The sequence below is a fragment of the Antedon mediterranea genome, chromosome 2 (genome assembly GCF_964355755.1).
Source record: "Antedon mediterranea chromosome 2, ecAntMedi1.1, whole genome shotgun sequence".
Lineage (NCBI taxonomy): Eukaryota > Metazoa > Echinodermata > Crinoidea > Comatulida > Antedonidae > Antedon > Antedon mediterranea.
The window spans coordinates 10334962-10347652 of NC_092671.1; the positions used below are offsets into that span (position 1 = coordinate 10334962).

Consider the following 12691-nt stretch of genomic DNA (forward strand, 5'->3'; position numbering starts at 1 on the left):
CTATTTTTTTTAATGACCAACAAGATGGTTCAACTCCCTTGCAGCCATCTTGCTCTTGCTTAAAGGATGAGTACATTAAATTAAACTATATTTTTTAATGACCAACAAGATGGTTCAACTCCCTTGCAGCCATCTTGCTCTTGCTTAAAGGATGAGGACATTAAATTAAACTATCTTTTCTATTGACCAACAGGATGGTACAACTCCCTTGCAGCCATCTTGCTCTTGCTTAAAGGATGAGGACATTAAGTTAAACTATCTTTTTTAATGACCAACAAGATGGTTTAACAACTCCCTTGTAGCCATCTTGCTCTTGCTTAAAGGATGAGGACATTAAATTAAACTATCTTTTTTAATGACCAACAAGATGGTTCAACAACTCCCTTGTAGCCATCTTGCTCTTGCTTAAAGGATGAGGACATTAAATTAAACTATCTTTTTTAATGACCAACAAGATGGTTCAACAACTCCCTTGTAGCCATCTTGCTATTGCTTAAAGGATGAGGACATTATAGTAAACTATCTTTCTAAATGACACAACAAGATGGTGCAACTCCCTTGCAGCCATTTTACTCTCAGAGTCTTGTGTATGATTTGTAGTTTGAAACATAAGAAGCAAATCACACAGATTTATGGAAACAGAAAATCCCATAACCTTTCATCTACAAGAAACGTCAGACAAGTTGATAAAACATGACAAATGTAAATCGTAAAAAGGTTTGTTTTTTGTTACCAAAGGTCAATATATCAGTAGCATACCATAAAATCAAAAAGAAATGCTAATGACATAAAGATATACGAATTCTTAAGACATACTGTAATGAGTCACCAAGTGTTTTCCTGATTTTACAATTACATAAGTACACAAATATTAATGACTTGTGTATATATTGTGCACTTAATTTTTGGGTGGAAAATGTCAAATATCCATCATACTGGGTATCATTACGGAAGTGGATGAATTGTTGTCAATAATGGATGCTATTCCAATCACATTATAGACTTTCTCTAAATAGTTTATTTTTAAATTACAAATATAACAATTTGATATATAATAAATGACCTTTATTATTAAGCATTGTCCACCACTGCTTCTCAAGATTGGATTTCATTAAATTTAATTATTTTCACTGAATATATATTCTTTGAGAGCCATTTTAGCTTTCAATCGAAGGCCATTATTTATTGTGTTGAAAGTACAATTAAATTGCTATTATCATTTATTGAAATGATATATATGGCACACTAATAATCTATTATATCTTCATTGTCACTCCTTGTATAGTTTAACTGTTCAAAGCTAGATATGGTCAGCTTGCAGCTTCAATATAGCTCCTTATCCTGTATCCCCTTTAATACATTCTCTATAATTACCTCTTAAAAAATATGTAGCAAAACATATGTTAGATGTACATGACTTGATGCTACATTACATTACATTTTCCCTATTTGAATAATTAGCAATAGATAAATAGCCTGAAAGGGAATCTCTTGGAAATTTATTTTCTTGAACTAGTCCGTTTCCCACAAAATTATATTAGGTAGTAAATAGTACTGTATTTATTGTATCCATAAACACCTGAACAAGGATCTATGGTTTATGTTTATATAAAAGACATTTTCATGCACCATTGAAATATAATTAATATTAAAAAAACAACTTAAAATCATAATTAATTTTAAAGATGTATTGTTAATAAAAAGACAAAATAAACGGGTAAATTTTCATTTGGACTTCCAATTGACTATTTAAGGCTAGTAAAAAATCAAGCAATTTGCATATAACTTTTACTATTTTACTTGGTAACTAACCTGTTCTGGGTTGTACTTCGACAAAGCCCCATCCCCGTTGAATTCTTCCAGTACATCTTTCAGTGTCTTATGAGAATCTAAAAAGATAAAATAAAATTATTTAAAATATTTAAATGGATACTTTTACCAAAAAGAGGAATCACACACTTGGACTCTTGAATGCAACCTGATCTTGTAATAAAAGTAACTTCTTTCCAAAATTAAAACAATATTACAATTGAATCTCCAGTAAGCGGCCACCCTCGGGACCGGGAAAAGATAGGAAGAACAAACAGGCTTTTAAAATGCAGCCGTTAAGGGAGATGGCTGCTTACGGGAGTTGGCCGCTCACGGAGGTTCAACTGTAACATATTGTACATGATAAAAAACGCATGTTATGAATTACTATTACTAAGTCCCAGACTTATTTATGTATTTATTGCTTTTTTATTTACATACTTATTGTATTACATATGTTTTCACAGACCAGATACTGTATCCGCTAATCTGTATCGTTAACACAAAAAAATGGACTACTATGTTGTGTAAACGAGAAACTTTATGGGACAGGCTATGTGAATAAAAATGAATATAAAAAAAATAAAAGAGAATGAACCAAGAGTGTGTACTATAAAAAGCAATGTACTTTAAAGTGAACTATATTGTTATGTACAATTACCACATAGCATATCTATTCTAACTTGATGTCATTACATCGCTTACAAAGCATCTTTGATATTAAAACATTTTTATGACTCTACTCAAAAGAAAGAAATTATCCCTACAAGGTATTCTATAATTGTTTATGGTTTAGTATCTCTCGTTTGATTTGATAAAAACATGTTTAATACATTGGATAAAATGACAAATGACATCTTTGTTTTACAGGAAAAGCCCTTCATTTTCCAAGCCCTAATATAAATCTTTGTGAATTCTAACCTTCCCTATTTTAACTATTTTGATAAAATGAATACATCAATCATTAATTGTGAATGTTTTTTGTTTTTGCATTCCTTAATATTATCAAAAACTTACACAGTGATGAAATAAAGAGAAGCCTAGTTTAGTTTAAACTGAATTGGATCACAAAATTTGTTATAAAATGAACTATAAAATAGTAGGCTGTTGAAACAAGATAATAAGGTGCAATAGATAACGATAAAATGCGATATAAAATGTATTCTATATGGCATTAATAACAATATTGTACACATTTTGTGTATCATTACTAATGACATAAGATTCCTTATACTGAATTATGTCATAAAAATAGCAGTAAAGAATGAGGATAAAGTTTCAAATGTAACTTTATTTTATGACTAACATCATCATTATTATATAATATAACGATGATGTGATTATGTCATACAGTTTGATGAACCTATCATCAATACTGACTTCGAGCTTGCCTTCAAACAATTTTTTTTTACAAAATACAACATTTTCAATCTATGGTATCTTAAAATAAATATTTCACAGTTTAAATTCAGTGAAGCGAGTTACTTTACTAGGAAAGACACGTTTCAGTAAGGACTTACTGGAGTGAAATTGATAAATGATCTACACGTAATTCACAACTGGCATGGTAGAACATTACTAAAACATTTATATGTGACAGGTACTGTACCATGTGCACATTGTCAGTAACACACATCAGGTGATGTCATTGTAGGTCAAATGTCATTGTAGGTGTCAAATGTGATGACATAAATTCTCAGCTTCTGTTCTTTGATTTCCTTCTCTAGTCATGTCACACCTATTCCTAATTTGTACTGTAGCTTTACTTAATTTAGTAATCATTTATGGATAATTTTACATATTTAGTCTGTTTATTCACCATTAATATCTATGACTATTTACTCATGATTGTACAGGTAAAGTGAGGATCATTGGGGTTAGGAAACTACAGAAACATGATTCAAAGTTTTCTAGGATATAGCTACAGTACTACCAATAAAAATGAATATGGCCAGCCTAAAAGCAATTGTAATATTTATGTTTATTAATTTTACAGTTTGAAGTAAAATTTACTATCAAGAATGTGAACTTACAAAAGCTCCGATTATTTTGAGATCATGTGAAGGATTCTAAATCTACGATTAAGCTTTAGGGATGAAAACCACATTTTTTTTTCTATCACGTTTACACGCGGCATGACAGCCAGCATTGTACATCCTGTTACATCAGATCATTATCTATAATACTGCAAACACTAATACTGGTACAGTATTTATGCATTTAACTGACAATATACAATAGTTATGACTACTATTGTACAAAACATGAATTAAGGAATCAACTATGAATCAATCTGTATGAACAATAAAAGGCTAAATGGAAAAAATGTCATGTACAGGGTTTGAATATTTTTTTAATTTATGCAGGGCTAAAATTGTACTGTGACGATGACTACATTAGATTAGAAAAAGTGTTCAAAACAGCTTTTAGGATCATTGGTTAAAAGATAAACATGTTGGTACACACCGGTGTATGAATAATCAGAAAATCAAAACGCTGACTGGAAAAAAAAGACAAAACTAGAGACTTGGTGCAAGTCTAATCGACCCCTATTCAGCGGACATGTGACACCACTATTAGTTAATAGAGGTTCTATCTACTGTATATTTTAAGACAAACCACTAAAAGTGCTATCAAACCAAACAATACAAGGCTCTAGAATGTATTTATGGAAATTTATAATATACCTTGATTCATGCATATAGCAATAGCCTATACATGTTTAAAGATTTCTGTTATGATAGCTATTGAAACTACCCCAACTCAGAACTTGGCATAGTTGCAATATGCAATATAGTTTGCGTGTAATGTACATACAGACTCTATTATATTAAAACTATTTTTATATCTATTTATAGTTTTCAACATACTACAATAACATATTTTCCAAAGTACTTTACGAAATTGCAAGATTAAAAAGCATAACATAAAAGCTATGTAAATTCATAACGATGAATGAATATCCTTTATTTGAATGTGGGACAATTATTCATCCTATTTGGCATGTTGAAATCTCACCTCCAATGTCATTTAGGCCTTCAATAAGTTTTAACACCAATCTAATAGTCATTATAATCTTATATAGATTTTTATCCATCGTTAAATTGTACAGATGTTTATCAACTCCTCATTAGGTCTACTTCAAACAAATATTCATTTATTTCTCATTAAACGTCCTAAAGAACTTTATCAATTTTTCATTAAGGATTTAAGGAGACATTTCATTTAAAGTAACAAGTACTGCAAAGAATAATGAAACATTAGTAAAAATAGATAGTTTTTTTGTCAGTTAAAAGAACAACAATTGTGGAAAAATATATCTATTTGTTTTATTTATCTTTTCTTTACACTGCAAAAACGTACGCAAGTTTATGTACTGTATGTAGCATTATGTGCAGAATACCAAGTTACAATGGTTTGGATACAGTATATTGAAAGGATGAAGGAGGATAACTTGATTAAGAGTAGAAGAATGGAATGAAGAGAGAGGTACAGCACACAAGATGACCTTAAGGCAATGGTTTAAGACAAGAGAAGACCCAAAACACTAAGGTTGGAGATATGCCATCAAAATGTAGAAAAGTCTAAACAAAACATACTTCAGCATAAAAAACCTTATAAAATGTAGTACTGTATTAAATGTAGTACTGTATTAATAGTAGTATTATGATTGATGTACTGAATAGTATTAGTATGTTGGATGAATGGTAGGAGAGGGTAATCCATTCTATATTTTATTACTATTATTATGAATTACTTCTACTACCCAGTCTGATGTATTATTTCAAAGATTTCCTGTACAGAGTGCAATTTTATACAATACTACAATTCTAATAATCCTAAAGTTTATTTGATTGAAAAAATACTTATAAACAGTTTATAAAAAAAGCTGATTTCTACAGTAGGCTCTAATTAGACATGGAATATTGCTAGTTTCACATATTTATAAAGGTTTTACCTTGTGTTTATTAGTAGAGGTATTTTGCACATACTTACTGTACGTGCAGGGCAACCCAAGGTTCTCTTTTGATAGAAAGTTATTCTGACGTAATTCCAGTGCAGCGTGTCATTGTACAATACCTCCAGTCTGTCATCATTTACAAAATGGAATAATACAAACAAATCGTTGCACTGTGGAATTTGTTTCAGTTGAAATCACACTTATCTACATCTAAATCTCGATTGAAAATATAAGTTAAACTTTGTACAGGAATATTTATAAATGTATCAAGAAATAATATTATAAAATCTATGATAATCTCGTTCTTTTTTACATACGTTTTAAATAAATGTTGGTTTAGTATTCAATAATTTACAGTACTTGAAGAAGATAACTCCTTATTAAGTATAATTTTGTGCTAATTAGACATACAACTTATTAAGTTTTGACATGCACATCGTATCTCCAAATGGAACATAACGATTGTTGTAACCAAATAAGCAACTTGAATAAATCAAATAATTGATTATGTTATACTAACCCAAATGAACAGTCTTTACAACATCGCTGACCTGACTGCCTAAGGTCATGACAAGTGCGCTCATGCATGGCACAAACAGTGGTTTCACTATAGAACCATCCTTCTCCATCATTTCTGCTAGTTTTGACATTTTAACAGGTAATACCAAAGATATCGTTGAAGATACCACTAATGTATATACGTATATAAAATATGCGTCTATAAATTATGCAATCACTGGCATAATATTTACAGAATTTGATGACGATATTTTACCAGCTGTCAAAATAGGAATATCCTATAGAAATATGAACATCAATCTTCTTTAACTTTTAAATTAACAATTTTTTAAGCGTTATATAAGTTTGTCAAAATACAGATGTCTTTATTCAGAAATACAATTCATCCTCAGATAGAAAAGATGCAAACCGTAGTGTTTGATAATCCTTAGGAATGTTGCCAGTTTCGAGATAACCGCAAACAGATCGATTACGTCAGCTCTTTGTGGGTATATCCTACATAATCTCTATTCTCGAGTGATATGAACGCCTTTTTTTGCTGTGTACGCTACAAATTATTAATTAGTTTACACCTTCATAAAGCTGAACGTTCAATTAGTTTTCTTAATTAAAACGCATGATATGCTTTCTTGAAGATGCAATGAGTTAAACATTCCACAATAAATGACTTCAACGTGTGACTGAAACTAAACTTCTTATGGTTGCCCTTGTTTTCAGTTTAATAGTTTTGATAGCTCAATCCGTGCTCTAGTAATGTTACTGTAGAAGTGTTTATATTCCCAGTAACCGCGCTATATAGACAAAAGATTTTTACGCTTCTTCGGAACTGATCCACCTTCAGCCAACTTTCAAAATCAATCATATGCTATATCCGCAAGTATAATATCCCAATAAAACAATGTTAATATTGTTTACAATTTCACCTTGCTATATACTTCCTATTTCCAGGTGAGGCTTTGGTGGAAGCTGTTGTCTACCTGCAAATGTCTCTGCTACTATGAAATAGGATTATTCAATAGTAAAATTCTGTTATCTTTTAAGGTCATTGGTTGTATTAATTTAAATACTATCAAATATGCAATGTGTTTACCTCAACGCTCCTATTGTATCTACCTGTGCTACTCCCTTTACAACTGGACAGCAAGATACACACACAAAAACACAAGACCAGGACAGCTTAGGAAAACAGAAATGCCTTCAAAGTAGAGACTGTCTATGCAAATGACTTACGCAGGCAATTTATACTCTGATAAATAGCTCATTAATATCTATTCAAAATGATTGAAGTATCAACGAACAGTCAGCCAACACCTAGCACAGACAAAAAAATGCTGAATCAATGTAGGATATCCAAGGCCTGTTGTGGTATGACAATTGAGGCCAATACAATACAATAGGCAGCATTTATTAACACCCACACAAACAAGTGCTCTATCCAAACTTAACAACTCAGTGATCAAATTATAAAAGTCAACTAACAAATAAAACAACACTGACGGACAAAATGCTTCACTGGATTCTGGATAAATAGTTTTTAAAAAACACCCAGTCTTTAAATAGAATTTGCTTGAATATATATCTGCAATAAATTACTGTCAAAATATATAGTTGAATGTAGGGCGTGTACAATATTATTAAATCAATCCAATGGAGTATGTTCAAACTTTTGGGCTGATGACGTTCCGAACATCTGATACATAGATGTAATACAAGATCTGGTCAACAAAATCAAATTATCTGTCAAACCTTTGCAATATATAATCAAATCATAAAGATGGTATGGCAAACTTTCTAATAACAGGGATTATTTTCCTGAAATCCTCCTAGAAATCCTCTTGCCCATCTAACGGCGTCCTGACAAGAATTGTAAGCTTAAAATATGTTGATTTTTAATACTCAAGCCTGTCATATAGTAGATGTGATTGCTATTTACAAGTATAGTACTTTAAGCTAATCCTCATTGAATCTTTGAATTGGTAGGTACAGTACTGCACTCTGCAGACTGCCTCCCACAGGAACAAGATACAATCCTTGCAATGAATTACTTGATAATATCATTCTTGGACTCAACCATTTTCAAGAAGGGATTCCATCCCATTAACTGTACACAGTTTGTTTTAGAAAATAGTAAAAATGTTATGAATTCTACAAATATTTTTAAATAATACAGTTTATCAAACTTGTTAACAATTCTATTTGCTAGTAGCAATAATTATACTTTATTTTATCTTGCATACAATAATGCATATATTAATAATGTTAGTTATGAATGATGGGACCGTGTGGTAAGGTTTGACACTATTTAAACATCTGTTCTCTACAAATACAAAATCTGTTTTGTTTACATACATAGAATAATTCCATCAGATCAACACTTTAAACTGGTCAAGCTGATCACAGTGGACATAACTTATGTATATTTCCTAAAATATAGCGTCTTGTTATAGGCCCTACCTGTACAGAATATGTATACTCTATTATTCTACTATTCTGCATAAGGACGTATGTTTTACCCTATACAGTATGTTTATGCATAACTGTTATTCATTATAGTTATATATACTTCTGGACTTAAATAAAGTCCTTTGGAAATGTAAGTTTGTGATGATGAAGATTTCATTATAGCATCAATCACTACCCTTGATTGAGATATATGAATTATTCATGAGAATATAAAGGTCAAAGGCAGTTCGTTTCTCATCGATTCTAATCATGATGACAAGTAATCATAACATATAAGAAAGGTGCTAACAATAGTGTATAATTAATATTGACCTGGTCATTAGAATTAGGTCACGTTAATTGACATCAGTATAATGGAATACACAGTACTACTCACCCCGGAATTCTTGTATAAAGATGCTATTAATATTTATATTTACCGTAGTTTACTACTAAATCTACCCATCCTCGGGCAGTTTGACATACAAACGATAATAATGAATGATAATATTATGTGTAAGTATACAAAGTGCTCAAGCCACTAAGTGTATCAATTTGCTTTCAATATTACTAATACTTCTAAAATTGTAAATTGTCACTGATTTACATCAACATCAAGGGCGAGGCTGTTTTTTAAGGTACTGGCCATCCTAAACCATTTTCACCGACCATTACTGAATTTCCAATCCAAGCCTCATTTTGCAATAAATGCGCTTCCACCCCCACCTTTTCAGGATTCCCTAAATCTGTCAGATCACTCAGATTTGATCAAATGTTCCGCCTAAGCATTCTACACTATTTAAATATTTCCACTCAAACTGTTCTACAAGTACTCAGTACACACAATGATGTACTTAATGATGCATTAATCTTCAACTTTTTTCTTCTTCACTAATAAATGTTATAATCTATTCTTGCCTTCTAATGGAATATAGAATATAAAATCTCCATTAAATATTCTTCTATAAGGTCACATTTATTTATTTGAATGATATGACTCAGTTTTACTGATCACATTTCAATATCAGGTTTCAAAGTAATAAGGATTTTATTAATCAGTCAATAAACTAATTAACCAAAAAGTCATTCAGTTTTTTTAAATATATTACTGAAACAATTTGTAAAAGTAAAAATAGAAGATGCACATTATTTACATTTGTGTCGGCATTTCAAATTTAAGTTTTATGTGGAATATATTACATGTATGTATTTCCACTGCATAATGTAAAAAAAAAAATTTTTCAATCATAATCAGTTTCTAGTAATCTAAGCATTGACACCAACGATAAAATAGAGACACATTAACGCAATATTGATAAGTTTTAGTAGGAATCCTCGAAAACAGAGATCCTAAGTCTCAGGTCTCTGTTTTTGAAACACCCCAGGTAAACAGAACTAATACCACTGTAATAGGTTTATGTTAAATTCAACCAAAACACTTTCCAGTGAACAAACGAGAGGTAATATATTTAACACCCATATTTGAAGTCTGGATACTGTATTCTACTTTATTTCCTTATTTATGTTGCATAGAATCATAAGTACAGTAGCACTATTATCAATGTGGTCGTAAATTAACAATGGTTTTTAACAATAGAACTTTTGAATCTAGAATTTACCTTTAAAATCATTATTTACAAGCTATTAAATAACAACACAGAATGTTGGGCTAGACTTAAGACAGAGTATGATCAATTTTTCTAGCCGTTGATACTATTTACAACTAATATATATACATCTAACAAACAATAAGACAGTTAATAACAACAGATACATAATTACAACTTTATGCCATTGTTCGGCTACTAGGAAATTCTTTTTTTTAAACCAAAAAAACTTGTATGAAAAACTACAATTTCTGAAACCAGACATATTTTTTTTATATGGTTTTATTCATCTTAATCATGTTTACTTATTTTATTGTTGTTTGTTGCAGTTGGATGTAAATAACTGATACTAATATGTTACCTATTTCATAGAGAATATAAAACAGAAATAGCTGTACTATCATATGAATGTGATAATAATAATAATAATAATAATAATAATAAAATGATGAGGCACCATTAATTACATAACATATAAAAACTCTTCAATCATTAAAACATTCATCTGGTATACCTGGTAACAGAACATACTGTAAAATAAAATCCTCTTATGAAATCTATGATGGCAAGCAAATGCAAACAATAATATTAATATGAATATAGAGACAAACAAAGAAATTATAGTTCTATTAAGGTTCACATTGAAGAGACTTGATGTCTACAGATTTATCTACCAAGATCTATTTCTACTACATCTTCTATTAAAGATTATTATGTTGTATTTATTGTAATAATGGGTAAATAGCCAGCAGTACAGAAAGATTTCAAATGTCTGAGAAGAATGAGGAGCAAATCTATTAATTATAGATCGGATCTGTACAATAAGACTTGTATAAAAAGAGGTCTGGGATAATGTTGAAGAACATAGGCAAATGTTGATTCTATTTTCAAATTTAAATTATAGCCTAAATTAAATATATACTTTCAACTTGTTGAGACAGAAACAGGCATGTCCCCTTGATTCCACCCTAAAGCTCTGTCCACACTATCAAACTATTTTGACAAAAAAGTGTGATGTGGTAGTGGTATAAATGTGCCACTGTGCTTATAGATAAATGTAATAAAAACATGATTACAATGGTTCAAGGTACAATAGTAAGCAATTTAGTTAAAAAATAGACTTTTAAACGACAACATATCGGAAATTGAACAGCGCCATTTTGACAGGTTAAGAGCAATTATGTGACGTCAGATTAGGTGGACGCATTCAAGCAAATCCAAGCGTCCATCGTCTTAGTACAGTATTTCGATATGGAAGTGCGGGATATAACCATAAATAAAATCAATTAAATAGCCTAACATACCTAATATTTTCGGAATATGGTTTGGAGTTTTAATTCAGAAAATTTGGAACCAGAATATACAGAAAGAGAGTTAGTTTTGCGTCGTGCTGATGAGGAAAAAAAGAAGAGAAGAAGAACATTCTCGAGCATAACAAGCCGTCGAAGAATGGTGTACTTGCGGCCAGTGTATCTGTACTGTATGCCTTACTAGGCCTAGAACTCGTGTTGAACGAAAATATAGTAGACACTGCATCGTCAACCAACAGCCTCCGTTTGGAAGGTTTGCCAGTTAATTCCCCTACCAAATCCCGTTTGAAACAGCTAGGCAATAAAAGTAACAATAGATTAACAATAGCTGAAAGATTTACAAATTGGCTTGCAGAAGAAAAGATCGATCGAAGGTTTGTTTACCAAGCCAGCGCATGCTCATACCGTGTCATCGTCGGCCTGCATGACCGCATGTCGCGTTATTAGCCAATCATATTAGCGGATTTGCTTAGCCAATAGAAGCGCCGAATGCAACCGCGAATCTTAAAATTTTCGTCGGCCGTATCTGACGTCACAAACAGGCTGCCATGAGGACAAGATGGCGATTTTCAAATGTCTTGAAAACAGCTTTAAAATCCTGTTTACTAGAAAACTACAAATCCGATTTAAACATAAATTGTTCTGAATATTAAGTTGGTAGGGTTACTTTTATAATAGTTAGGTAAGATATTAGGGTGTTCCTTTCCTTTAAATATGGTAGTCATATGACATCATCATGTCCATATATGGGCACATCACATTTTTTGTCACATAAACTTTGATAGTGTAGACAGAGCCTTATAAAATAATGAGGTTCATTGAATAGTGGTTGGCTATAATGTTAAAACATATACTGTCCCTCATTCATTTCATAGAAAAACATCCCCTTAATAGGGGTTCCCCCTGAATAGTGTTTCAAAGGAATGGTTCTACTGTATAAAGTCTGTATTTATAAAACAAGATTGTTAAGCTGCCCAATCTAACTTCCAGATTTACAGTAGTAATAGTAATCACCATTTACAACAAAAGATTTATTATTTCTT

At 31.1% G+C, this 12691-nt stretch overlaps 1 protein-coding gene across 5 annotated transcripts in view; it reads right to left on the minus strand.

Annotated features, from left to right (window-relative positions):
* Window positions 1–12691, minus strand: part of LOC140040359 (diacylglycerol kinase beta-like) — a 113979-nt gene that overhangs the window by 47765 nt on the left and 53523 nt on the right. For 2 of the 5 annotated variants that reach the window (XM_072086237.1, XM_072086235.1), the window contains exons 1-2: window positions 6291–7825; window positions 1813–1889 (exon numbers count right to left, since the gene is read on the minus strand). In XM_072086237.1, the coding sequence (XP_071942338.1) occupies window positions 1813–1889; window positions 6291–6420 (207 nt within the window). In that variant the 5' untranslated portion in view covers window positions 6421–7825. Of the gene's footprint in view, window positions 1–1812; window positions 1890–6290; window positions 7826–12691 lie in introns of those variants that run through there. The other 3 variants (XM_072086236.1, XM_072086239.1, XM_072086238.1) reach the window with 3 other exon arrangements.